The sequence below is a fragment of the Synchiropus splendidus genome, chromosome 14 (assembly GCF_027744825.2).
Source record: "Synchiropus splendidus isolate RoL2022-P1 chromosome 14, RoL_Sspl_1.0, whole genome shotgun sequence".
NCBI lineage: Eukaryota > Metazoa > Chordata > Actinopteri > Syngnathiformes > Callionymidae > Synchiropus > Synchiropus splendidus.
In genome coordinates, this window is record NC_071347.1 from 21,464,016 (window position 1) to 21,489,855 (window position 25,840).

At 46.8% G+C, this 25,840-nt stretch overlaps 1 protein-coding gene across 2 annotated transcripts in view; it reads left to right on the forward strand.

Annotated features, from left to right (window-relative positions):
• mon2 (MON2 homolog, regulator of endosome-to-Golgi trafficking) overlaps positions 1–25,840 on the forward strand; it is a 32,184-nt gene that overhangs the window by 1,663 nt on the left and 4,681 nt on the right. The window contains exons 2-29 of one of the 2 annotated variants that reach the window (XM_053885281.1): positions 6,052–6,115; positions 9,346–9,473; positions 11,412–11,543; positions 12,327–12,456; positions 12,586–12,683; positions 12,791–12,916; positions 13,018–13,212; positions 13,288–13,412; positions 13,945–14,084; positions 14,147–14,300; positions 14,380–14,570; positions 14,725–14,806; positions 15,199–15,380; positions 15,946–16,058; positions 16,530–16,634; positions 16,696–16,776; positions 17,205–17,278; positions 17,374–17,464; positions 17,920–18,021; positions 19,542–19,652; positions 19,751–19,926; positions 20,193–20,355; positions 20,658–20,951; positions 21,021–21,219; positions 22,008–22,651; positions 22,951–23,094; positions 24,771–24,788; positions 25,281–25,409. In XM_053885281.1, the coding sequence (XP_053741256.1) occupies positions 6,052–6,115; positions 9,346–9,473; positions 11,412–11,543; positions 12,327–12,456; positions 12,586–12,683; positions 12,791–12,916; positions 13,018–13,212; positions 13,288–13,412; positions 13,945–14,084; positions 14,147–14,300; positions 14,380–14,570; positions 14,725–14,806; positions 15,199–15,380; positions 15,946–16,058; positions 16,530–16,634; positions 16,696–16,776; positions 17,205–17,278; positions 17,374–17,464; positions 17,920–18,021; positions 19,542–19,652; positions 19,751–19,926; positions 20,193–20,355; positions 20,658–20,951; positions 21,021–21,219; positions 22,008–22,651; positions 22,951–23,094; positions 24,771–24,788; positions 25,281–25,409 (4,191 nt within the window). The remainder of the gene's footprint in view (positions 1–6,051; positions 6,116–9,345; positions 9,474–11,411; positions 11,544–12,326; positions 12,457–12,585; positions 12,684–12,790; positions 12,917–13,017; positions 13,213–13,287; positions 13,413–13,944; positions 14,085–14,146; positions 14,301–14,379; positions 14,571–14,724; positions 14,807–15,198; positions 15,381–15,945; positions 16,059–16,529; positions 16,635–16,695; positions 16,777–17,204; positions 17,279–17,373; positions 17,465–17,919; positions 18,022–19,541; positions 19,653–19,750; positions 19,927–20,192; positions 20,356–20,657; positions 20,952–21,020; positions 21,220–22,007; positions 22,652–22,950; positions 23,095–24,770; positions 24,789–25,280; positions 25,410–25,840) is intronic. The other variant, XM_053885283.1, reaches the window with a different exon arrangement.

Genomic DNA, 25,840 nt, shown 5'->3' on the forward strand with positions numbered 1-25,840 from the left:
GAAAGACGTGGTAGTTTTGCACCTTGAATATAAACTGACTTGTTGTCACTAACTGTTGCAGGGTTCCTTAGCTGGATAGTAGCATTACAAAAGGGTCGATTAAAACTTTCATTTGGATCCACTGCAGGAAGTTGAGTGATGTTGGAGGGATATAATCGGGTGAAAAAGATTCGGGTTAAATTGTGTTGAGACAGATCTTGCGATAGCTATTTTTGTCTTCATTTTTTTCACCACAGTCTTCGTTGTTCAAATCCTTTTCAGGGTTTTGTTGTTGTGGCAGTTGTGGCAGTGTGACATGATGACTGGTTGTCGGAAGACGCCACCATGTTTGTAAGTTCGTGTCGGTTACCAATAAATGGCTGAAAAATTGATAATATTTCCAATGAGATCATGTCTGTTGCCATTGTTGTGAAGTGACCATTGCTTTGGGAGGTCCGAGTCAGGGTGGGTAGAGGTTTTCGTCACGGAGGCCGTCTGAACAATTTGGTGCTGTGGGAAATCTAGTGTTATTTATGGTGAGCCTCTACGATGATGTCACTCAGGTACATGCCTTGATAAATACCTTTGAAGCCCTTATGTCGTGCCAAGAATTTTTAAGGTTTCGATGAAGTGGAGGCTTCATTCAGTGTCTTGTTTCGTGCCTAGAGAGTCATGGTCAAGGGCCACACTTCAGTTCGCTTTTCCTTCATTGATAATCAATGGTCACTGCCGTCGGCCCATTTGTTGACGCGGATTGTCGGACTTTGGAACCTTCTTGTCAATATGACATGGTTTGTGCTGAAGGTTCTGACCTGACCTTGAACCCTGGTCTACCAAAGGAGCATCTGCACAGCCCTCTGATGAAGGCTCTGTGTGGCCCTCCCGGGACCCGTTCCCTGCCTTTCACCTGTCGCCCTTCACGCCACACTCAATGTACTTTCTATCTTTGACACCTTGCGTTCTTGGTGCCTCCACACTGTTGTGTTCATCCATGTAGGCATCAGATGCTTCAAACACGCTGGATTTCCTGGCCTCATCCTCACCATCCTACTCCTGACACCTTGGCCCCAAAGGTGCCTCTAGTTCCTCTTAAATTTAGCATATTAAAAATGGCTGTAAATCAGCTTCATTCATTCATGTTAGTCATTCATTGAAATGATGGACCTAGAATCCCACACCTTTGTTTGTTAGCCTCTGTGGGGGTACTGTAATGGACTGTAGGGAAAACGACTAAAAGCATCGTGAAACAGTGATTCACTGAGTTAAGTCATAGGTTGCTCCCACACATGTATTATTCAGTGCTGTGTTTGAACAGTCGTGTGTCTGTGATTCCCTGCTTGCTCAGCAACTCTGGATTCCAGGGTATAGAAGTGCGTAATAGCTGTTGGATGAGTTAAATGATGCAGGTGTTTGTAAAGTATAGTCCTTGAGCTGTGATGGGGAGCATTAAAGTGATGGAGCTGGACTCCTCCGAGCTCGTTCTTTGACGTGGATAATTGATGTGGCTAAACGACCGGCGTGTCATCCGTAAAGAGCATTGTTCCCTCGGCTCGCTGGCTCTCCTCCAGCGGCCACAGAGGAACATGTCCTCCTCCAGTATCGATTTAAACTCACCTACATTTCCTGTTCAATGGCGACATCCTTCCCTCGGGAGAAGACGCCACAGTCCACGGCCACTTTCATCTCCTCCTCAGTCTGACTTCAGTATCGCTTTGGGCATGTCACTATGATGCGCTCGCTTGGACTGAAGAGTTAAAGGACCCACTTGCCCATCAGGTTGCTGCCCTAAATTTCATCTACCTGGAGTTTGATTGCCCCAGAGCATAAATAAGAGCTTACCGGAGTATTTTAGAGATCATTTCTCAGTGAGTTCACGAACCTTTCTGAACCTCATTGCATTGTTGTTGTCTGGCATGTGCACAGATATTTTGGAGGTAGTAGCCCAAGCCAGGAAATATGGGTACCCTTCTTTTTAAAATTGTTTTTCTGATAATTGCTGTTGTACATTTAGGTAAAATTGAAGAGAACTTTTCAGATTTAGGAAGGAAGGGGAACTAAGGGCACTTTTCTTATCCGTGTATTGGCTGGTACCTTGTGATACGATACGTGTCCTTCTACAGGAGTGGTGATACGGTACATTGCAATACATTGTGACACTGTAAGTTCAGCATTATATTGTCATGACAAACCATCATTTTAAGGAGGAAAATCAGACAATACAGTGCAGTATTATGTGCATGTGTTCTTTTGATGTCAGTCCAGTTAGACTTGGTTAAATATTGCACCGAGGAACGAATGGCTCCCTTAACACCACTGTAGTAAGAAAAAATGTCTGTCTAACCAACATAAAATATGAAGACAATATTGCGCTATCAAGTACCGTAACAATTTAGCAAACTCTGTACGGTATTGTGCAACCAGTTATCTAGAGATATTTGAGCGCATCATTGTTTTCCTCCAGCCCTATTAAGCGCCACCACAGGTTTACTTGTGCACATGCATGGTTACTGTGACCTATAATTCTTTGCTCGTCCAACTTAACGTCCGTCTCTAAATATTAAGCTCTAAAAGCAGTTAAAAGGCCTTCATGTTAACACTTCTGATCACCTTTTCATCGGTCAAGCCAGGTGAATTTATGAAGCACCTGTTATACAGGTGAGCATGGCACAGGTACGAAGAGACAACAGTGCCATTTGAACTACCGTAATGTCCGGACTATAAGCCGCTACTTTTTTCTCACAATTTGAACCTTGCGGCTTATGCAACGACGCTGCAAATTTTTGGATTTTTACAGGCTGAAATCAGATGAAATCCGAGGCGATGAAAGCTGACGTTTTTTTTTATTTACCCTTAAAGCGCTCAAAATGCGCTGTTTTCACCCATATGTCCGCAGCTCCTGGAGGTCTGGAATCGAGAAGCAGCAGCTGAGTCCAGCTATGGTGTTGGAACTTCGGGCACGTGGGTGAAAACAGTGCATTTTAAGCACTTTAATGTCAATAAAAGATGTGAGGAGTTTATGATTCAAGTTCAGAACATTGTTTCATGAGTCAATCTCGATGTCGGAGCCCGTTTTCAAAACTAGTTTTGGAAAGCGTTTATAAGCCAGATGCACCGCTGACCATTCTACGGCACAGACAGCGCCACTGCACCCGCGGCTTATAGACGCGGCTTATGTATGAACAAGATCTATTTTCCCCTCTTAAATTTTGTGGGTGCGGCTAACATTCCGGTGCGCTCTGTAGTCCAGAAATTATGGTAATAAACACTAGGCGCTGTCACACGGACACCTTAATGGCACCTAAAGCACCTGAGCTTCCCTGAGACGGTGAATAAAGCCAGGGTGAGGAGGAGCTTCATCATCAGCTCAACACCAGTAGGGCTAATGATCGGACACATTGTGGCTTCATTTTCCCACTGAAGGGGTTACACAGGTCAAACCAGTTCCAGAGGTAGATAACGCCGCTCCACTTTGTTCTGGCTGATTTGAGTCCTTACTAAAGTCAAGTCCTAACCCAGGTTTATTGGCTTAAGGATTTGTTCCCCAGCAATTCCAGGTGTGTATGTAAACAGTGGCCTTGCACTTGAGGGTGTCTGCCGTTGATGTGTGTTTAAAAACCCTCCTGTTGACTGTGACAACCCATCCGTGTCTTCTGCCGTGTGCTGATCTAAAAAGTCTTTTTCGTGGTGCGAGTCCGTCACCGAAAGCCGGTGCTTTGGTGTGTGATGTTCTCTGATTGTTTCTGCTAGATGGAAGAGAAAACATCAGGGAGGCATCGCCGCTCTCGCTCTGATGATTCACAACCTGAGCCAGTCGCTGTTAAATAGTGAGACTCTTCGTCCTGGGAAAACCTCCGGGAGACAACAAACACATTCCTGGCAACCTTTGTTACTGTTAAATCCAGTCCAGACGTTTCTCTGAGGAACTGAAAGTTCCAACTTCCGGGCTGCCGGGAACTGAAACCTGACTGTTTGTTGAAGCAAGAGGATTCACAGCTCACTTGACACTGTTGTCGTTATTCTACAAAGCAGGATTCATGTGTTCCTTTACGCAGAAGACCATTTAAGCTGTGTCATGACAAGGGAGGTTCACTTTTGCTTTCCGCTGCTGCTTCCCTGAGCCATTGACTGAAGCATTTACCAGCTTTTAGACAACCCTTCCTTAAAGTGATTCTTATGCTGCATGACCTTTTCCTTCCCCATAACTGAGTCTGAAAGCAGTGGGTTAGATGCCATTGCAAAACAAAAGGTTGGTGATGATAACAGCCAGAAATGTTGAGCTAATGAAAGCATGGAGGAGATGGACCCCTGGTACCGATGTGAGGGTGAAGGAAGCAGGGGGAGGAGAGGGGGGGCCTTATCTGACCATGGATGATTCTTTATCATAGTGGAACATACACAAGATGTCTGCCTTGCCTTCATGTGTCGGTTTTTCTGAGAGAAATCAGTCAGAATAGGGTCCCCAAAATATGGCAAGAGGCTGACCTCAAGTTTATTCTTGACCATCTGGATGATGACATTAGAAACAAGAGTGAAAACAAACCCCAAATATGGTTTGCATTGTGAGTCACTGCCGACTCATTTTTTTTTTCGTTTTTGTGTGGGCCACATGCATTTGACCAGATCTCCATAAACGACCACAAAACGCATTTTCACAGAAACCGTCAGAGAAAGTATATTCGACTCAACTTTAATAGTTCTTTTCTTTTTGTCTTTACAAGGTTTATGAAAAAAGGTTTGTAAATCTGCAGGGACATCTTGAGTTCATGAATAATTTTTATCAAAATGAGATTTCAGAAGTTATTACTTACTAAACTGTCATTTTCTTTTTTAATCATTTTGTTCAGTTTTTTGTTTTTTTTAATATACAGGAAGAAAATATATTAAGAAAATGTAATAAATAGTGTTAATGTTCAATAACTAAGCAGAGGACAGGGCGAGATGGAGGGAGATCATCTGCTCCGGTGACCCCTGAAGGGAGAAGCCAAAAGAGAAAGAAGAAGATGAATATCCAATAGCTGGACATTTTTGCTTGAACCTGAACCATAATATCTATGTCTCATATCTATGCTTCATTATTGCATTTTTAAAAACAAATTGGGAGTTTTATTACATGAGCTATATGGAATGGGTCCAGAATTTATACATAATGTATCACAAAATATTATGTTATTATGAATATATTAAATATACATTATTTCTGAATAAGGCAAAAAGATTACGCTGTTTTAACAGAGAAAACCTCTCTGCAGGGTTTGACTGTAGCTTCTTTGTGGTTCTCACTGAAACCTGATCTGGAAATGTCTCATGTGGAATGTAAATACCCAGCAGAACCAAAATAGTAAAACCAACTTGTCCACATTTGACCTCAGAGCTGCCTTTGTGTATTTGAAAAAAACTCATTGCTCTACCTCTTCTTCCTTGTAAAATACACATATTTATCGATCTGTTAAGAGTTGAAGTTTCCTGGGACTGCTTCATTTTGACCTGCCAAATCTACCATTCCAGTGATAAAGATTTAAAGCCGCCGCCTACGTTCGCCTGTGACGGAATCATCCTGGTGGCCAGTGATTTTAACTTAAATGAGCTTGAAGCAGATGAATTTAGTGAAGCAGTGTCTTTCTTTCTGCTCGCTCAAGAAGGGGAGGCAGATAAAGCAGCAGTAGAAATGTGAGAGAAAGAGAAAATAAACAACCAGGAGGGATCTGAGAAAGCTGAGAGGAAGGTGACAGGCGTGCAGCGGTTTCCAGAGTCTGCTGGGAGTTGAGAGGAGCTGGTGTTTTGACTGGCAAATCATTACTGTCACACCGAGGAGGGACTCGCCTTGCGTGTGTCTCCATGTCAGCGCCTCCTCCCACTTCTATTTCTTTACGTTCCCCTCTTCTTGCTAAATTACCGGCACCGCTCACCTCGCCGGGGAAATCGCTGTCTAGTAACGCATCCTTCACAACTTAATCCGGTTCTCCGCAGACAGCCAGCCCCTCCATTCTCAGCCTCCCCCCTGCCCCCCACCCAGCAGCCCATCGTAACACACAGAGGGTAACCTAAATTTCTGCTCTCTTTTCTTTGCTCCAGGCTGCAGAGTCTGGCATTGTGAAGATAAAGACCATCGCTGCCAGAAATGCTGACATCCTGGCGGGTGAGTTCCCGACACATTCACTAAGCTGCCGCCACAGTTAATTCATGTTAATAATGTGATGTTTATAGAGCCCTTTTTATTTTGGGAATTGTGTCATTTACACTCTGGTTATCTACTGCTGACACTAACATTTTCAAGATACAAGTTTGGGCCGCGCAGAAGCGGATGAAGGGCCGCAAATGGCCCCCTGGCCTGGCTTTGTATGCACACCCACTGGGGGGTCGAAAGCCACCCAAGAGGGGGGTGTAAAAACAACAGAACTCATGTTCAGCTCACCATTTTCAGGGATGTCACCTGTGCTTTAGCAGCATGGGGGCGCTGAGGTTTTTTCCCAGGGTGTCTCACAATGTCGCCATCCTTCACTCTCAGTCAACCTCTTAAGGTGGACTCCATCATTGAACTCTGACACGTCTTCTACCCCACCTCTGTCACAGACTCCCCTAAACTGGGAAACAATCCTGGGGTGAACCTTCATTTCTCTTTCATCAAAATGTTCTCCAGATTCTTGGATGGTTTTCACTGCCAGCTTCACCAGTGGAGAGCCCTGCATGGGAGGTGGCAGTGATCTGTTATTAAACCAGATAAGTGGCATCAGCAGCGTGACAGTGACATAATGCCTCCTTAATTGTGATGCAGTTTATTTTTAAACTAGCTGAGATGCTGAAATAATTGGTTTTCAGTTGGATTGCAATGGCTCCTTCTTTGCCCAAACCAGTCCACTGCCTTCACCAGTCTTGATCATCTTCTACCTTGTACCTCATTGGTCTCTCCTGTCCCAGTGTCCAAACCTTCTGGCCTCCCAAAATTGTTTTTTCTACAAGAGCAGTCCTTCTAAATATATATATATAATTCTGGTGCAATGAAAGTCACATTTATCGTGATCTTAAATTATGTTTCTGAGACTGCGGAGCGTTGGTGATGGAGAAACGGGAGGTCCATTCTCGTCTTCTTCCTGAAAGAACTAAAACAAAGAAACGAAATGCGGCCAGTACTAAAGAAACATATGGGAAAGTTTTGTCATTTACTGAATTGGTGACAATAAAAATGCTAGTTTTTAATCATGAGAGGTAAATGTGTCCGGCCGGATTATGTGACAAGCAACGGACTTCAGTCATTCTGAGGTTTCTTTCCGTGTTTTTCAGAAAACCGTCACGTTCATGTCCACGTCCCTGATGTGTTATGTGTTATCCTTTTGTTTTGAATTTCAGGCTTTTAGCTTGGAGAGGGGGGTCTGGGGGTCTGCAAAACATGAAAAAATGGACGCCCGAGTCTCAACCGTAGTTAAGCCACGAGATGCCACCATATGCTGGCGTAGACTGGCGGTCAAGCTACAGTCATGTTTTGCAGATGCCCAGCGCCCTCTTAGCTAAAAGCCTGGTTTCGATGTGTCCACTTCGTTTCTGTATGGTCATTTTCCTGATGGTGTGGCGGCTCTCATTTAAGCCGCGGCGGTGCGTCACGCTCTTTACATGTTGCGGAAACCGCTGACTTTAACCACCACCTGTGCTCTTCATTCTCCACATCCATGGACCTCATTGGTTGTGTTCTACTTTTAGTCTTCGTCCAGCATGCCCACAGTTCCATGTTTAAGTTTGTGGGATGTGTTCTGAGCCACATAAAGTAAATGTGGTCCCTCCTTTCACACAAGTGGCACAATTACTTGGTTAGCTAACTAGCTGCCCAGCTACGTAACTAGCTAACTAGCTATTAGCTAGCTAACTTACGGAGCTAGTTTGCTAGCTAGCTTGCTGGCTAACCAGATAGGTAGATCTGTCTGCCTGACTTCTAACTGAAAGTCAAACTGGAGTTGACTGATTTCTGGATTGAAGCTCCTCCAATGGTGAATATTTCTTCATCAAATGGAGCAGCAGAATCTGTCGAACGGCGGTTGATCTGGCCACAACAGAGGACTGTTCCTGTGGCAGACAAAGAGTCTGTGTCTGGTTTGCAGAGTGGACAAAAACGCAGCTTGTGTTCGTGCTGTAAATCAAGTGGCTCGCACATTAGATGTGTTTTAAATCATCCCACCCGACATCTACTGCCCAGTTCATGGTCTCACCCCAATGTTTCAGTGGTGAATTAATAATGGCGGTACTTATTTTAGCGGGACGACGTCCGACATGAAAACCAGCGCACACACCAGTCGGAACCGTGACATGAAACATTTATGCACAAATGTTGAGCTTTAAATATTAAACAACGCTATTAAGTATTTACTGACAGACAGAGGTGATGTTGTGACACATGTGTATAATATCATGAAGCTGGTCACAGGCCAGGACTTTTCCATCCTTCCTTCAGTTTGTTCTTTCACCACTAAATATAATAATGTTTCCTGTTAAATTATAAATTAATGCTTGTATAAGCAAACTTTTTAACTGATATCTATGTTTATTACTGTGTTATTAACTGACCTATGGAGTGTTACATTGTAACGTCAGGTTTATTTAAGTGCAGGTGAGTGAGAGGCGGAGTTTGTCAGGACATTTGCTGCTTTGTCTCAGAATCTGCAGGAAGCGCCATCGAAGCTGTTGCGTTAGTATTTCAGGGAAGCCGTTCATCAACATGAGAGTAGGACATTTTGTTATCTCTATTCTGAGAATAAAATATCTCTTAGAAACATCAGCCAGTGTTTTTTGTGGTTTTCCTCTTGCTGTATCAGCAACCACTGCTCACGCTGCCCCCAGCTGGCTGGAGTGAGTACTAAAGGCTGTCGGCGCATGAATCAGGTGTGTTCACACCGCACGCGACCCTTGTGTCACAAGCCACTTATTTATTTGTGAAATAAACGTAGGGCCACAATTATGTCAATGCAATGCATTTCTGGTGGCATCTGTCACATCAAAGGCTCAAGTTGAAAATTCAATTCAAAGTGTAATGGAAGGGAAGCTGAGTGTAGCGCATGCTAGCATTGTTGTCTCACTGAGCTGATGCTCCTCTGAATGAGCTGATGGCGTGGTCCAATTCTTACTTTCACTAGAGATTAAATGGCTACGACTCAGCCACTCCAATCCGCCATGTTGACGTTCCTCTAAATAAGACCGCCCCCCCCCCATCCCCAACTGATGGACCTACTTTTTTAATAGTCTAGTTAAATAAGTAAAGTTGTGCTAATCTTTTCTCTGTGCAACATTATTCTTGTGTCGAGTGACTTGTGGATGACCCTTGAAACTGTGTCGTCGCCCGCCATGGCCTTCATCCCTCATCAGCTGTTTTCTTTCCTCCGGCAGCTCTGAAGGAGAACAGCTCGGAGGTGGTGCAGCCGTTCCTGATGGGATGCGGCACCAAGGAGCCCAAGATCACCCAGCTGTGTCTGGCTGCCATTCAGAGGCTCATGTCCCACGAGGTGGTTTCTGAGGTGAGGACCTGGATCTGTGACAGAAAGTCACGTGAAACCTTGCCAGCAGAATGTGATAACGCCACTTGAAGTTCGGGTCTGCGCAGTGTTATGTAAAGCAGCGTGAGCTCCGGTGTGTAAACTACAATGTTTGTTTTAGTTTAACATTCTTGGCTTTGTTTACGCCCCTTTGGGGTTTTTTCCGAGGCTGATTATCATTAGGCCTGGAGCATCAGTCGTTGTCATGTACGCCAGCTGCTCTTTCTACAGAATCAATCATTTTATTTTATTTTTTCTCATGAAACCCTGGCTCCTAGTCACTGCCCTCCACAGCCAGTCAATCGTTGCCCTTGAGCAGAGCATTCCTCTCATGCTGTGAGCTCCATCTGTTATTCCTCGCAAATCTAACAACCCTCCTTGTTAGAAAAGCTCCACTCCCCCAGGGATGGATCCATAAATCGACCCGGAAATTGATGGACATTTGTTTTTTTTAAGCAACACTTGCTTGTTTAATTCAACACCTTCAACCTGATGCGCCTTCAGGGTTCGGACCAGAGTCGATATCTCATTAGTCGGGTCAGCGTGAGATGATTCTTCTGCATTCGATTACTTTCGTCTCTCTCGTGTTAATGAATCGAATTTTAATCGTGATCACAATATTGGCTGCCGTCGTCTGAGCAGCCGCGATATATGGGCCCATACGAGGCTCCAGATTGAGACACTTCTTCAAGTGAATTTCAAACCCTGGCTGATCCATATGGCCATTCGCTTCCCTGAGCTTTAACACTGAACAAACAACAAATAAGCAAAGCAGCTTCACAGCATCTTACTTAGTAGGAATGGGCAATATGGACATTAAAAAGTTATCGCGATAAATGTGGTAAAATGTGTGTAATTTGGGCGATACCGACAATCACGATCAATCCATCAGTGAACCCTAATGGGGACGCGGAAGAGGGCGCTGCCGCCAATACCGGAGCGGAGGCCCGTCCAATATCCAACTATTTTCACCAGCGCAGCAGGAGACCTGCATGTGTTGATGTGAACCAAGGCAGACGAGCGGTGTATCGCCCATCCCTACCTGTCAGTCACTACAGTGCCATCTCTATGAGCGATGACTGGGAGAATGTAAATCCAATACCAAACGCATCTATGCAGCTGTTGCTACGTGTTTATGCTATCAAATTCACCAGCTAAAGCGTCTTGCTAGTGCAGTGCTTCTCAATTATTTTCTGTTTCTGTTGTTGTTGGAAGAAGTGAAAGTTGTGCCCCTCCAACTCTCCGCCGCCTCTGTAAATAGTATCATTTGTCTAAAAAATTATTATAAGCACACCTCCGCATAACATTGTATCCTTGTTAACATTAAAGAAAAGAAAAAGTAATATAGATTACTTACAATACAGAACAACTTTATTAGCATTGTATTTGTCTGTAGCAGAAAAGACTTAAATTGAGAGGTAAATGTCTCCAGCCAGATTGTGCGATGGATTGTATGGCCAGGCATCGCTCCACGCCCCTCCCCAACTATTTGGGAAGGACTGCTAGCATAACATATCAGTTCACTCTTGCTTGAATTAATGCTAATGTCATTCAGATTGTTTTTTAAAGAGTAAAGCGAGACAATACAGATATTTTCCCTAACATCATGAAGAACCGTGATTAATAATCCCGGTGATCATTTTGACCTCTGTGTTTGAGTCCTTTACGTCCCGTCCCGTACAATCTCTGACCCACCTTTGAGGGTAGTGGGGGTCGGTCTTGGTCACGTGTGTTAGTTTCATCAGTAACGACTGCCCCTCTTGAATTGATTGACCTCTGCAACCTCATGACCCCGGAGCGACGGCATCACCAGCTGAGCCAGCGTCTCCTGCTTCCATAACCTTCCGCTGTGTTGCTTTGAGCCTGTTTTAGCTGCTGACGCGAGCTACAGCTGTAGAATGATGGCGTCTTTGGCTACAGGCTGCTGCCGGGAACATCATCAACATGCTGTGGCAGCTGATGGAGAACGGTCTGGAGGAGCTCAAACTGCTGCAGACCGTCCTGGTTCTTCTCACCACCAACACAGTTGTGCATGACGAAGTCCTGTCAAAGGTATGTGGACGTCTCACTACCCCCTGTCTCCCTGCAGGAAAAGTTGGGGAGTGGCTGTCAATACTGTGTAATGAGTATATTTTAATATTCACCGTTTCACTGCAGCTGAAGATAAGGGCTGATGATGAGGTTGGGTTGAGAGGTGGAAGTGAAGTCCCAACTGTCTCTCCTTGTGATGGGTAGATGAGGCTTCATGAAACAGTGTCCTGATTTTCAGAGCCCGCCAGATGGCGCTGTCTGCTGTAAAATGTTTGGTCTAATTCAATGAAACATCACATCATTTCTAAACCAATAGTGTCATCTAGTGGCGTATGGAATTATTACACTGTTGTGTACAGCAATACTGTTTCATGATACCTCATCTGCCCATCACAAGTCCCACCTCTGCACTTGTTGGGCTCACAGTAGAGAAAAGGTGCTGGGTTTTACAAAGAGCAGAATGAAAATGGCACGATGTGTCGCTGCACCTGAGCTTTGTAGGTGACATCAGATTGGTTGAAGTGCGTGTCAGTCAGGTGAGTCTGGAATCTGGGTCAGAGGTAATGCTGTTTTGCCTCACTAACAATTGTTTTATTATAGACTTCTACTGTTCTTGATGTTGTCATCGACTCGCAGCCGGTTGATGAATCACAATAGATGTATTGTGCAGAAGGATGAGTAGCAATGTGAAGTGGCCTCCTGGCTTGGCGTAAATGTTATTGCATCTTTTGAAATGACGCCCTCAGTCAGGGCTTGACTTCAGCTGAGGTTTGTTCTGGGCTCTAACAGCGTCCTCCTCCACAGGCCATCGTGTTGTGTTTCCGTCTCCACTTCACGAAGGACAACATCACCAACAACACAGCAGCAGCCACCGTCAGACAAGTGGTCACCGTGGTGTTTGAGAGGATGGTGGCGGAGGACGAGCGATTCAAAGGTGAGCTCCCGGGGATCGAGTTGAGTGTGAGGAAAATATTAGCACAAAAGTTTGACTCTTCTGAAACAGAGTGAACCGATCCTCTGCTTGATTTCTGTTCAATAATAAAGCGACTTTTCAACATCTCAGGCATTGTGGAGCAGACCCCTCCAGTCCAGGGAAACACGAATCGACGGTCAGTCAGCACTCTGAGGCCAAGCGCCAAAGACGCCTACATGCTCTTCCAGGTACGCCCACCACAGGGAAGCACAGCGTCTCTCTCCCTGCTGATCGTCTCCTGAATAATCCCCGCAATATTTGGAGAAACGTTGTTAAATATATGACATTCTTGCAGGATCTGTGCCAGCTGGTGAACGCTGACGCCCCCTACTGGTTGGTAGGCATGACGGAGATGACCAGAACGTTTGGCTTGGAGCTGCTGGAGTCTGTGCTCAATGATTTCCCAGGTGTTTTTCTCCAGGTGAGAAGATCCAGCTGAGAAATTGCTAGTTAAAGTTAGATGGGCTTATTGTGTGTGTAACCATGTTGCCTTCCCTGACGTGCCTCCTTCCGCCTGTGCAGCACCAGGAGTTCAGTTTCCTGCTGAAGGAGCGCGTGTGTCCGCTGGTCATCAAGCTCTTCTCCCCCAACATCAAGTTCCGCCAGGGCAACACCAGCGCCGCCTCCCCAGCTCCTGTGGAGAAGCCCTACTTTCCCATCTGCATGAGGCTCCTGCGGGTCGTCTCTGTTCTCATCAAGCATTTTTACACGCTGCTGGTCAGTACCCGGACTTGCTATTCCTCACCACGATGGTGCTTTGGCGCTGAAGGCAGCGTCCACGTTCTTCTGCAGGTGACGGAGTGTGAGATCTTCCTGTCGCTGCTGGTGAAGTTCCTGGACGGAGAGAAGCCGCAGTGGCTGCGGGCCGTGGCTGTGGAGTCCGTCCACCGACTGTGTGTGCAGCCACACCTCTTATGGTGAGATACTTGTGAGCTCCCCCTGCTGTTCCGGAGGTGACTTAGGTCTGAACGTCCTTCAGTTAATGGTGTACTTTTGTGAGGTGGTTCTGATGGTTAAACATGCTTCAAAAGGACACCTCAAATGTGTTACTCAAACTAGCATCGGGGGAAAAATATTTAAAACTTAAAGACCTTTTTTTGCTTTTGAAACGTGTATTTCCTGGGCAGCTGTAAATTTCCTGTAATATCTGTCCTGAATCTGCCATCGAAAAGTCCTAAATGTAACCACTCTGCTATTCATCAAGTCATTTGTATTGTTAACTTCTTGGAACTATTTTATAGTTGCAAAATTTTCATTAATAGTAGAATTTATTGAACAAAATATGACCTAAATTTCCTCATCATTTTCTGTAAAAAGATTGGAAGTCTACTGAGACTTTTTAGTGTTACGTCAATCTCATCATGGTTTAGGTGGGAAGTCCCACTGATGTCAGGGCGAAATATGGCGAAATAAGTGTTATCAATATCACAACTGGTTTTGCCCCTTCAGCTCGTTCTGCCAGTCGTACGACATGAAGCAACACTCCACCAAAGTGTTCCGGGACATCGTCAACGCCCTGGGCTCCTTCATCCAGTCGCTCTTCATCGTCACCAACGCAGGAAACTCGGCGGCAGTGAACACACCAGCAGGTACCTTCAGACATTCGATCCACCCATTTCCTCAGCGTTAGCTTGATCTCTAACCTCGACAGGGGGTTCCGGTTCAGGGGTTCAGCCGGCATCACAAGGTGGTCCGGGCCCAGCTGGGGTCAGCGGGAACCTGACTACCCAGGCTGCGTTTGAATACAGAGGCACCTGGATCCCGCTGATGACCGTCAGTGTCCAGGGCAGCGCCAAGGCCACCTAGTGAGTCCAGTGTAGCTCTGTTGTCGCCGTTTGACTGAAGCGCATGTACCCTACTGACCGACACTGGACTCGTCTGCAGTCTGGAAATGTTGGACAAAGTGGAGCCGCCGTCCATCCCAGAAGGCTACGCCATGTCGGTGGCGTTCAGTGCTCTGCTGGATCTGGTCAGAGGCATCACCACCATGATTGAGCGGGAGCTGAACACGGAGGAGCAGGCGGCGGCGGAGCTGAGGGAACCTCACTCGGACAAGAAATGGGAGCCTGAACCTGGTGAGAGTCAGCAGTAGATGAGAGACACCGATGGGTGATGATGTGATCCTAATGGAGTCAGTTTGATCATGAATCTGAGCTGCATTAGTTCTGATTTGTGCTGAGAACTTCACCTCTGTGGAGTTGGAGCTGAAGCCAAGTTCTTGTGTCTCAGGAAGTCACCAGGTGTGGGAGGAAATGGTCAACGCCTGCTGGTGTGGCCTGCTAGCTGCTCTCTCTCTGCTGCTGGACGCCAGGTACCGACACATGTGTTTAAAGCCTGAAGCGAAAAACAGAGAGTCCACTTTGTGTTATGATGATAAGTGGATAAAATGTTGGAATCAGAAAGAAAATGTTTTTTTTAAGTGGTGTGCAAATCAACTTATTGTACTGGAAGTGTCATTTAAATGTGAGTCATGGAGGCACAAAATGTGTAAAAAGTTAGTTTGAGCTCAATTTGTTATTTTAATGAAGCTATCAAAAAATCTAGCGGCTTGAAAGCCCTCAATAAGAAATACAATTAGTAAATCTTTGTGGTATTTTACTGGTATAACAGGCTCATGTCTTCAGATGCAATACACTTTTCTACCACGCAGAGGCGCTGTGTGATCAGTAGTCGACTGACTCCTACAACTCCTTGTGTTTCCAGCACGGATGAAACAGCCACCGAGAACATCCTGAAGGCAGAGCTGACCATGGCCTCGCTGTGCGGTCGCCTGGGTCTGGTGACGCCGCGTGACGCCTTCATCACCGCCATCTGCAAGGCATCTCTGCCGCCTCACTACGCCCTGACTGTGCTCAGCAGCAACGCCACCCACCTGTCGAGCAAAGGTAGTGTTTACTCAGCAGTTGTGTGGAGAGTAATTACAGTAATAATGTTGGAGAAGCTGTTTAAACAGTAATATTGATTTAAGATTTTTTTTCAAGGGAAAAATAAGAGATTTATATTGTTCATTTTTTACATTTTTAATTAAACATTTTCTTTGTATTAGATTTACAATAAATTATTTAATTTAATTTAAGGAGCGACCACTGCTCACTGTTTTGAAGGACAAGTCTTCATTTTCACTTTTATTTAAACAACAATGTTAAAGAAAGTCTGAAGGATCATTTCATACTTTTGACAAAAACTGATGAAAAATAATTGTAATGAAGAATAAAACATGACATAGTTAAATGAAAACTCATACAGGTTCCTACGAAGACAGAAGTGAAAGAACACACACACACACACACACACACACACACGGTAGTCTCTTTTGTTAGAAAGTAATAAAGGGGTTATTGGAGCAGGTGGTTGGAAGGGTTCACAGGAGAACGGTGAGTTGAGTGCAACTGCTCCCATAACAACCAATCATGGCTCGGAAATGAACGTGCCTTGCTTTGTTCTTCACAGCCTACTCCATCCAGGGCCAGAGCGTGCAGATCATCAGCCCCTCCAGCGACTCTCATCAGCAGGTGGTGGCCGTGGGCCAGCCGCTGAGCGCCCAGCCACAGGGCACCGTGGTGGTGAGTGGAAACAGTCAACAGCCGCAGCTGGCTCTGCTCCTCTAGTGCTTCACTGAAGGAACACGAGAAGGCAGCAGCTCATAAAGTTAGACCCATTAGACATGGGGAGAACTAACCAGAACCTTGTGAAGTACATCAGGGCTTATGATCAAATTCTGCATAGAACTGAAGTGTTAATCACACGCGTGAGTGCAGAGTAAAATTATATTATATATATATAGAGAGAGCAAATGTTGGTTCATTTTAGATTGTCATCCTCTAACATACATTTATAACAAAAACAGATTTATCTGCATTTACTTAAAACAAGAATTAATTAACATAAACAAATGCACATAATAAAAATATATATAATTCTAAATGCAAAAAATAATTTGATATTTTCCTATTCATGCGAGTATGTGAACAATGATAGGTAGTAGTTTTTCCAAGTTCTTCTCTCAGTAGTTCTATGTGTCTCTGTGGCCACAGCTGACAGCCAAGAACATCCAGTGCATGAGAACCCTGCTGAACCTGGCCCACTGCCACGGCGCCATGCTGGGCACCTCCTGGCAGCTGGTCCTGGCCACACTGCAGGTACGACGCTCCTCACCCAGGCTCCGAGTTCGCGCTGATGACAACTGTGTTTCCTCCTCAGCACTTGGTGTGGATCCTGGGGCTGAAGCCCGGGGTGGGAGGGGCCCTGAAACCGGGTCGAGCCGTGGAGGGGCCCAGTACGGTGAGTCCCTTTCTAGTCCCTGAAAGTTTCCTTCGGTGTCCTGCCGCATTCTGGACCTCAAATGTTTCATTAGGTGCAATGCTTTTTTTTTGTTATTGATGCTGAAAGAGCTGAGCCGGAAGGCTGAGTCTATATAGATCTAGAGAGAGGGTATCAATGAGGGACTCGATGTAGAGCTACTGACTCTCCTCATGAACCCTGCTCCTGAACTGCTGGAGGAGCTTCTCATGAGGGGGAAGTTTGGACCTCTTCACTTCAGCTGCTGCCCCTGCAACAGGACCTCAGACACTAGGAAGAAAGCAACTGGACAGAATTGTGTCCTTGGTGTGAATCCAGAAGTTTCACACTGTTCAAAACAAAATCTAAGAAGCCGGTTGCTCTTCAATACAGCGTTGATTTCCACTCACCGGTTCTTCATTTCCACACAGGTGCTGACGACAGCCGTGATGACCGACCTGCCCGTCATCTCCAACATTCTCTCCCGACTCTTTGAAAGTTCACAGTAAGTCTTCACGCTTCACTTCAGAACACGAGGTGGAAAATGCGGGGCCATTTCTTTGGATGAGTCACAAGGCCTGGTGTGTTTGTGTGACGCAGGTATCTGGACGACGTTTCCCTGCACCATCTCATCAACGCGCTCTGCTCCCTCTCACTGGAGGCCATGGAGATGGCGTACGGGAACAACAAGGTGAAGATCTGCCCCTTGGTTTTTGCCCTCAGATGAGCTGCGCCTTAGCTTAAATGTCAGGAAGAGTCAGGTGCACCTGATCTGGACTCCCGTAGAGATGGGAGCTCAGTCGTCCAGGAGAGACTCAGGGTGGAGCCACTGCTCCACCATGGCTGGCCAGTTGCGTGTGTTCGGATGTCTCCTGGTCACCTCCTACATGTTGTGGGGGGAGGTCCTGGGGCGGACCCGGCTGGAAAAAAAGGATTAAAGGATGTGAATTTTTTCACTTTATTGTGTGAATATTTCTTACTTATTCTGAGGTTTAGCTGAATCTTTCATGATTCATGATACATGATGCCCTGAGAACGCAATCTTGAGTTGGGTCTTCTATGTTCTAGACTGACATGAACTCAGGTCCTCAGGGTTAATAACACTCATTCTTTTTGTCTGTCCCATTAAACCTCATCTTTTTGCAGGAGCCGTCCCTGTTTGCCGTGGCCAAGCTGCTGGAAACCGGTTTGGTCAACATGGATCGTATAGAGATTCTGTGGAGACCTCTGACTGGACACCTGCTGGAGGTACGCTGACTCGAGTCTCACTGGATCTGGCATCCTGCAGGGTGCGACCTGAAGTGGCTCAGCTAAGAGGATAAATGTATAGAGAAGTGACCTCGGTCACGGCGGGTGTTGGGATTGTTGTGTGAGATTCTCTCTGTGCATGTTTGTGTTTGGAGGTTCTCTTCACTCTCTCTTTCTTCTTTCTCTTGCAACCCTGTTGGTTTTGCAGAAGGTAAGCTCACATTCAGTCCTTACCTCTCCTCTCCGCTCTCGCTCTGACCTCGGCCAGAGTCCAGAGGTGTCACCAGCTCTGCTCACGGTGATGTCACGATCATTTCACCTGTGATTCCACTAGCAAGCTTCTTGCTTTTGTTTGCAAGCTTTCACAAATTTGGCGTTTATAGCGATGGTCAGAGCAGCTACCGTCCTGTTTGCGTCATTTCCACTCTCAGTTGAGGGTTCAGAGACTCACGTGCTTCAGGTTTTGCAGGTAGCACTGGGATAATTTGTTTAACAAAGTGCAGGCCGCATAAAATATTTGAACCCGCGTGCTGGTCCTCACCAGAAGGGGACGTTAGTGACCAGTCGAATGGGGAAAAGAACCCAGTTAAAATGATAATGAAGTAAAGTTGGTTCATTTGAAAATTGCAGAACTGGACTGGAAAAGTGTGTCAATGTGTGTGTATTTAATGTTAACAGCACTGACATAGGTTTACATTTTACATATATCAAAATAAAAAAGGAAATTAAAATTTATAAATATAATGATATAAATAAAAAACAAGTATTTTACTTTAGCCATAGCTTATAAAATATACATTTAATGACTAGACTTCAAGTCATAAAATTCAAGGCTGGTAGAGGTTTCACACAATGGGGGGAAATTTGTTTTCTCTAAGTAATATTTGAGTTTTGAATGATTTGTCTAAAGTGAATTGAGGGTAAATACATTTTTATAATTATTTATTGAATAGTTGAGTTTTTAAATCAGTATTTCTTCAATTTGCAGTGTTTAAAATTCAATCTAAAAATATTTGCTATCATAGTCTGACAGACAATCAATGCTGAGAAACATGAGTAGAAATACGAGTCGGATCGCAGCTGACTAACATCCAGCTCCATTTGGCTTCATGTTTAACTTGTGAAGGTCAAAAGATGGTTTTGTTTTAGATGAGAAATGTTCCATTTATAAACCAGAACGGCTGCAGCTCATCAGATCCGGCCCTCGGGCTTCTGTCCCTCATCCTGGGAAGCTCTCTGAAGTATCAAAACTGCTGCCTCACTGAGGTCTGACGTTTAAAACCAGTTCTGATCAGAGAAGTGCAAGTGGTCCTGTTGGAGTGGTACACCGTGGTGAGCACCGAGTCTGTGGCTCAGACGTGTAGCTCGGAGTCCTCCTCTCTTCTGAGCCCGGTGTCTCTGTCCTGTTGACTGTTGTCCCGTCTTCTTCCTCTGTCGTGTTGATCGGCACAAGTGCAATCAAGTCGTCTGTGTGCTTCTGCCCTTCTGTGTGTGTGTGCGCGTGTGTGTGTGTCCTGCAGGTCTGCCAGCACCCAAACTCCAGAATGAGAGAGTGGGGGGCCGAAGCCCTGACGGCCCTCATCAAAGCCGGCCTGGCCTTCAAACACGAGCCTCCGCTGGCTCAGAATCAGGTAGGAGCTTGGCCGCTCCAGCTGCTCTGTGATTCTGGTACAATCGCCCAACACCCCTGGGGTCCTCTCTCTTTCTCTCTCGTGTGTGTGTTCTTCAGCGGCTGCAGCTTCTGCTGCTGAACCCCCTGAAGGAGCTGTCCAACATCCTGCACGCCGACATCCGACAGAAGCAGCTGGAGAGCGTGCTGCAGATCCTGCAGAGCCAGGGAGACGGCCTGGGCCCCGGGTGGCCCCTGGTTTTGGGCGTGATAGGGGCCATTCGCAACGACCAAGGGTGAGAGTCTGAAGAATCTGGCCTCCCTGACTTCACCTCCAAAGTTCTCTGCGTTACCCTGATGCTAATTTTTAATAATCATTGTCCAACTCTTAACTGTACATTGCATTTTTTAAGTATTATGTCATTGTGTACTTTACGTTACTAATGACCAGTGTACATGGAGGAAGGAGTCGACGCTTCACTGTTCTGTCACTCCTGCGGTGGCCTCCACTCCGCCTGCACTCTCTTCTTCACCTCTCTCATGAATGGAATTTCCTCCTCAGGGAGTCGCTAATCCGAACAGCCTTCCAGTGCCTGCAGTTGGTGGTGACGGACTTCCTTCCCACAATGCCTTGCACGTGCCTCCAGATCGTCGTGGATGTAGCCGGCAGCTTCGGCCTTCAGAATCAGGAGCTCAACATCAGCCTCACATCTATCGGCCTTCTGGTGAGAGCTTCAGTCAGGCTAACGTTTGCTCAGCGTGGCTCAGGCCCCCTGGTGGCTGTTGTAAGTCGCACACTAGAGCCACACGACTTCATCTACTGCTGGAGCTGAATCAATTTCAACTTTTGTTGCCTCAGTTATTGTCCTCGTGTCACTCCTTTCAGCGGCTCCATTGATCCTCTGCTGCCTTCGGGGCCAGATATTGATCTGTGGTCTGCAGGATTGCTCCTCTGCTCGTCGCAAATGGACAGCGAAACCCAGGGTAGCAGCTCGCTGACCTTCCTTTTTATTCTCTGCTCTCACAGTGGAACATTTCCGACTACTTCTTCCAAAGAGGTGACGCCATCACGCGTGAGCTGGAGCGGGAGGAGGAGGCCCTGCAGAGGCAGGCCAAGGAGAGAGGGGAGACGCTCAACCGGCCCTTCCACCCGGCCCCGCCCTTCGACTGCCTGTGGCTCTGCCTGTACGCCAAGCTGGGCGAGCTGTGCGTGGACCCCAGGCCCGCCGTGCGCAAGAGTGCCGGGCAGACGCTCTTCTCCACCATCGCAGCCCACGGGACGCTGCTGCAGCAGCCCACGTGGCACATCGTGGTCTGGAAGGTAGACAACACCATCTCCACTCTCAAGTTGGGGAACGCTAATCTAAAAAAAAAAAAAAAAAACTTGCAGGTTCTGTTCCACCTGCTGAATTGTGTTCGCACCTCCTCCACCACCGCTGACAAGGAGAAGATCGAGTCTGGGGGCGGCAACATCCTCATACACCACTCGCGCGACACCGCTGAGAAGCAGTGGGCGGAGACCTGGGTGCTGACGCTGGCGGGCGTGGCTCGCATCTTCAACACCCGCCGGTATCTGCTTCAGCAGTTGGGTACGGTGAACACATGCACTAGCACAGTCACACACCGGGCTCCCTCTTCATTTTATGGCTGTAGACGTGTCAGCACTTGTGCTGCTGTTTCCTAGATCACCTGGCTGTGATCTTCGGACTGTTTAACCTAGTTAGCTTTTTACACGGACTCGGGGATGTTCGAGTTTTCAGTCACAATCTCGGAGGAGCAGACGCTCGTTCTGCGTTCTGACTCACAACAGTAGTGGCAGTTGCTTGTTGGAGATATTACGAAAGGTATTGATTATTTGGATGTGGATCAGTGCATCACAACAAGTGCTCACGCACAAGTTTAAATGTGGTGTCACTGAACGCTGGACTGCAGAAAGAGCGCTGGAGTGTGATGATGAATGTACCTCTCAACATAAACCAACACTCACCCTGGACTTTTATTGTTTAGTATTTCTGCCTGTTGATCAGAGCAATGCCCAGGTGTTTTCGCTGGTCTGGGTCGGACTGAGCAGCCTGGCGGTCTCTCTCACGACAGCTGCAGCGTCGGCATGGAGACTCTTGCTAGAACAGTGGTCACAACTCTCCAGCTGTTCTTCAAACTCACTGTCTCGCTCTCACTCACATTTTGAAGCTACAACACTAGCTGTCACTTTAGGTAATGCACAGTGAGAACAAACTTCAATGGCCTTCACACCACAGGTTTTCAATGGTAAAAATGAGCCATCGCACTTCTGATCTAAAGTCTGATCTAAGAACAACAGGAACATCCCCATCTAGACCCTAAGTCCTTTGTCCTTTGTTGTTGATTCCTCCTGCAGGAGATTTCTTCGAGGCCTGGGAGGTCCTGCTGAACCACATCCAGTCGGCGGCTCTCAGCAAGAACAACGAGGTCTCTCTCGCCGCCCTCAAGAGCTTCCAGGAGATCCTGCAGATCGTCACTCCCGCCAAGGAGTCGGACAAAACCAGCGACGCGCTCGCCGCCATGGGCGTGCCCCCCGTGCTCATTGACCCGCTGACGGCGTCCGGACCCGGCAGACCTCTGGTGCGCTCAGACTCGCTGGTGGAGCGGCTGACGCGGTACAACGGCGCCGAGCTGCAGGCACCGCCCCCGGGCGAGGACTCGGCCTTAGAAGACTCGGCCTTGTGGTGGTCTGCGTGGAACACGTGGTACCGGACTGGCACAGACAGCACCAGGCCGCCCACCGGCCCCATGGAGAAGCTCTCCTTCATCCCCAGCCAGCCCTTCCTCACAGCCTTGGTCCAGATCTTCCCAGCGCTGTACCTGCACATCAAGGCCAACTTCAGCATGGACGACCTCAAGAAGCTGGGCATCATCCTCCACGGCGCCGTGTCCGTGCCCATCAGCAGCGACGCCTCGCCCTTCATCCTGCCGTCGTACACGGAGGCGGTGCTGACCGGCCTGCAGGAGGCGGTGCTCACCTCCCTGGATGTCCTGCAGAAGGTAGGAATGCTTTGGTCTGAAATGGAAGTGCAATTTCCTGACATGAAAAAAAACCCCTTCGTCGCTCACTAAACCAGAACCAAACAGTCGAGTTTGTCTGGTGCGCTACCATCATGCATTTGTCAAGATATCACTTAGATATCACAAAAAAAGTGCAGATTCCATGTTTTCGACTGTGAAGGTTACAGCTCGCGAGGCTTCGCTGCTGGAGTAAACATGTCAGTCTGCTAAATTATGCAACACGCCCTCCTGTGGTGGACGTCAGCAGTGTTTGTTCTTCCCTCTCCTCCCCGCTGCAGGCCATCTGTGTGGGCCCCGAGAACCTGCAGGTCATGTACCCGGCCATCTTTGAACAGCTGCTGCTCTTCGTGGAGTTCTCCTGCAAGCCGCCTCAGTACGGCCGGATGGAGACCAAACACGTGGCCAACGCCAAATACAACCAGGTGGGCAACGGAGTGGACCTTGGTTTGTCCTGCTGCTCGCAAGAATTCATCGTCTGTCTGAAGTGGGATTGAAGTAGCAGCGAACGTTGCTCACTTCCACAGCCGTATTTATCTCATGTAATGTTTTATGGAAATCTGCAATAATCCAGATATTTTTGTTTAGTATTTCAGAAAGGTTCAGTGGAAGTGGAAAAACGTGAAAAAAACGATCTCAGTAAAATTGTTATTAGTATTATTATTGTTATTAATGGTGGGAATAATAATGAAAAAGGTAAGCGTGTAAACAGTATTCACCTCTTTCATGTGTCGTGCATGATTTTATTATTGTTTTTATTATCGGAGTTCCGCCAAGAACCCCTCCAAACAAATTCATGAAAAAGACTTGTATTATTGTGTTGATATATTTATAGATAGATTCGTAATAGTAGTCGTACTACTACTACTATTATAACCTGAACCTAACCCATTTTTATATAATCACTGTTTTTATTTAATTATTTAACAATAAACAAAGAATCAGAATGGAAAAGAAATAGAGAAAAAAATGAGGCAAAAACTAAACACATTCTTTAAAGACCTTGTGCTGAAAGCGAGTGAAATAAAACCTAAAAAGCCTTGAAAAGGTTTACAAACAAATCCAAAAATGACATTTACATTTTGAAGGGCCTCTTGAAAAAAAAGGTTAAATAAAAAGTGAAAATTCTAAAATTCAATGGTTTGAGACAGAGTCCTATAAAAAGTAATTCATTTAAAAAACGAATTGTATTCAGTAATTGAATTTTAAAAAAGAGGAGCCTTTTGCGGGGTAAATAGTTGACAATAATAGACTAACTTGAAGGATAAGAAGCCAACATGAGAAACATGAGCTCATGATTTACTTTGACTGAAAGTGAACCATGTGACAGTGCTGGACCTGTTGGTCACATTTTGAATCTCTCGTGTCTGATCTGGGGTCACTAACACTAACACTTGGGTTGACAGCTACTAACTGAGTTTGGTTTCTGGCTCCTGGTTGAGGGCCTCAGTATCATTTGCCTCCAACAGCATGGCTGCCTTTGCACCACCACTGGCACCTGAGCCCCTTAGAAAGTGGAGGTTGACCTCTCCAGACTCTGGCGGAGTGAGTCCCAGCCATGTGAAATTGCATCTCACACGCTGAGTTGAAACAGAACCAGCCCGAGTCTGTCAGGGGGCGAAGGCTCCTGGGGTGGCCCTCACCTCCACACGCGCTCTGTCAAAACGTCTCGGAGGAAGTGCTGAGTCAGAGGCAGAAGAGTCACCTGCCGACACTCTCACTCACTGCTCCCACTTCAGTCAGCAGACATTCACTCATTCATATCCGTCCTCCTGTCCCAGCCAGCCAGGGCGGCCACTTGCCTCCTGTCCTGATCTATTTGTGGATCATCTCACGATTAAGAGAGCTGCTCAATATAGTTCTCTTGCTTTCTTCCATACACACATGTGGTTACAGTCACCGGTCAGTCAAGTAGCAACAGTGATTCTGGAGTCATGTCATCTTCGACTCAAAGTTCGGCGTTTTTTCGTCACTTGTGGCTCCGGGTTGTTTAGGATTCCTCGTCTCCGTCTCTTGTCCACCTGAACCTGAAATCAATCGGCTGTAACTGTTCTCTCACTCTGTGTCTTGGCACTTCTCACGGGACGATCTGGTTTTGTAGATCCAGCTGTTTGCACCGGTGAGTCCTCCAACACTTGACCCCCTTGTGGTGGAAGATAATACTGCATGATAGGCTCTCCGCAGCCCTGGCTCGCCTCACCCCCACCCCCTCCCCTCTCTCTGCCTGTGACTAACCGGTGGTTCCCTCTGTGGTTCTGGTGCTGCTGTGATTCGCTCATCTGTGCTCCCCGTTTCTTCCCTCCCCGGCTGTGAGTGGTGCGTCTGGAGGGCCATACCTTCATGAAGACTGAATAAATGTAGCTCAAGTCAGGCGTGTTTGGACTCTCAGGTCAAAGAACACGCTCCAAATTCCACACTCTCCAATGTCTCCACACGTTCTATTTGGGCTGATTAAGGCATCCGTCTCCACCGTTGGCTGCCTGACCTTCAGAATCGTGACCTAAACTCATGAAGTGGCGGCTTCTTCCAGTTTGCTTTCTGTATCGCTCTGCCAAGCCTTTTCTGCTCCCGTCGTCTTGGTCCCGCTGCTAAATCTCCCCCTCCTCCGCAGGCGGAGTGGGTTGCCTTAAACTACGTGCCCTTCGCGGAGCGCTCCCTGGAGGTGGTGGTGGACCTGTACCACAAGACGGCGTGTCACAAAGCCGTCATCAACGAGAAGGTCCTGCAGAACATCATCAAGGTATCGACACGTGAAGATCTCCTTTAAAAAAGAGCTCCAGGCCCAGATAACGTCCAACATCAACTTGCTAGCATGTTTAGCTTTCATGGCAACAACTCATCACCACACATGGTTTTGCACCATAGTGAAAAGACGAAATTCAAATTGTGTTTGAGTGCCATTGTCCTCGAGCACAAAAGGTCCAGTCACCATTACTGGAAAAGTAGCAGTGGAACCATGAGCGCAAATGCTAGCTAGCTACATTCGACCTTGAATTGAAGCACAGGTTAAAGCCTAAAGGTCATTCATTACAATCCGCTGACTGTTAACTGTACGTCGTCCTTGGCCAAGAGGGGGGACCGCAAAACTGCTCCCTGAGGGCCACAATTGGCCCGTGGGCCGCTAGTTTGAGGCACCTGGTTTAAATAGTATAATCATGTCGAAACTAGTGG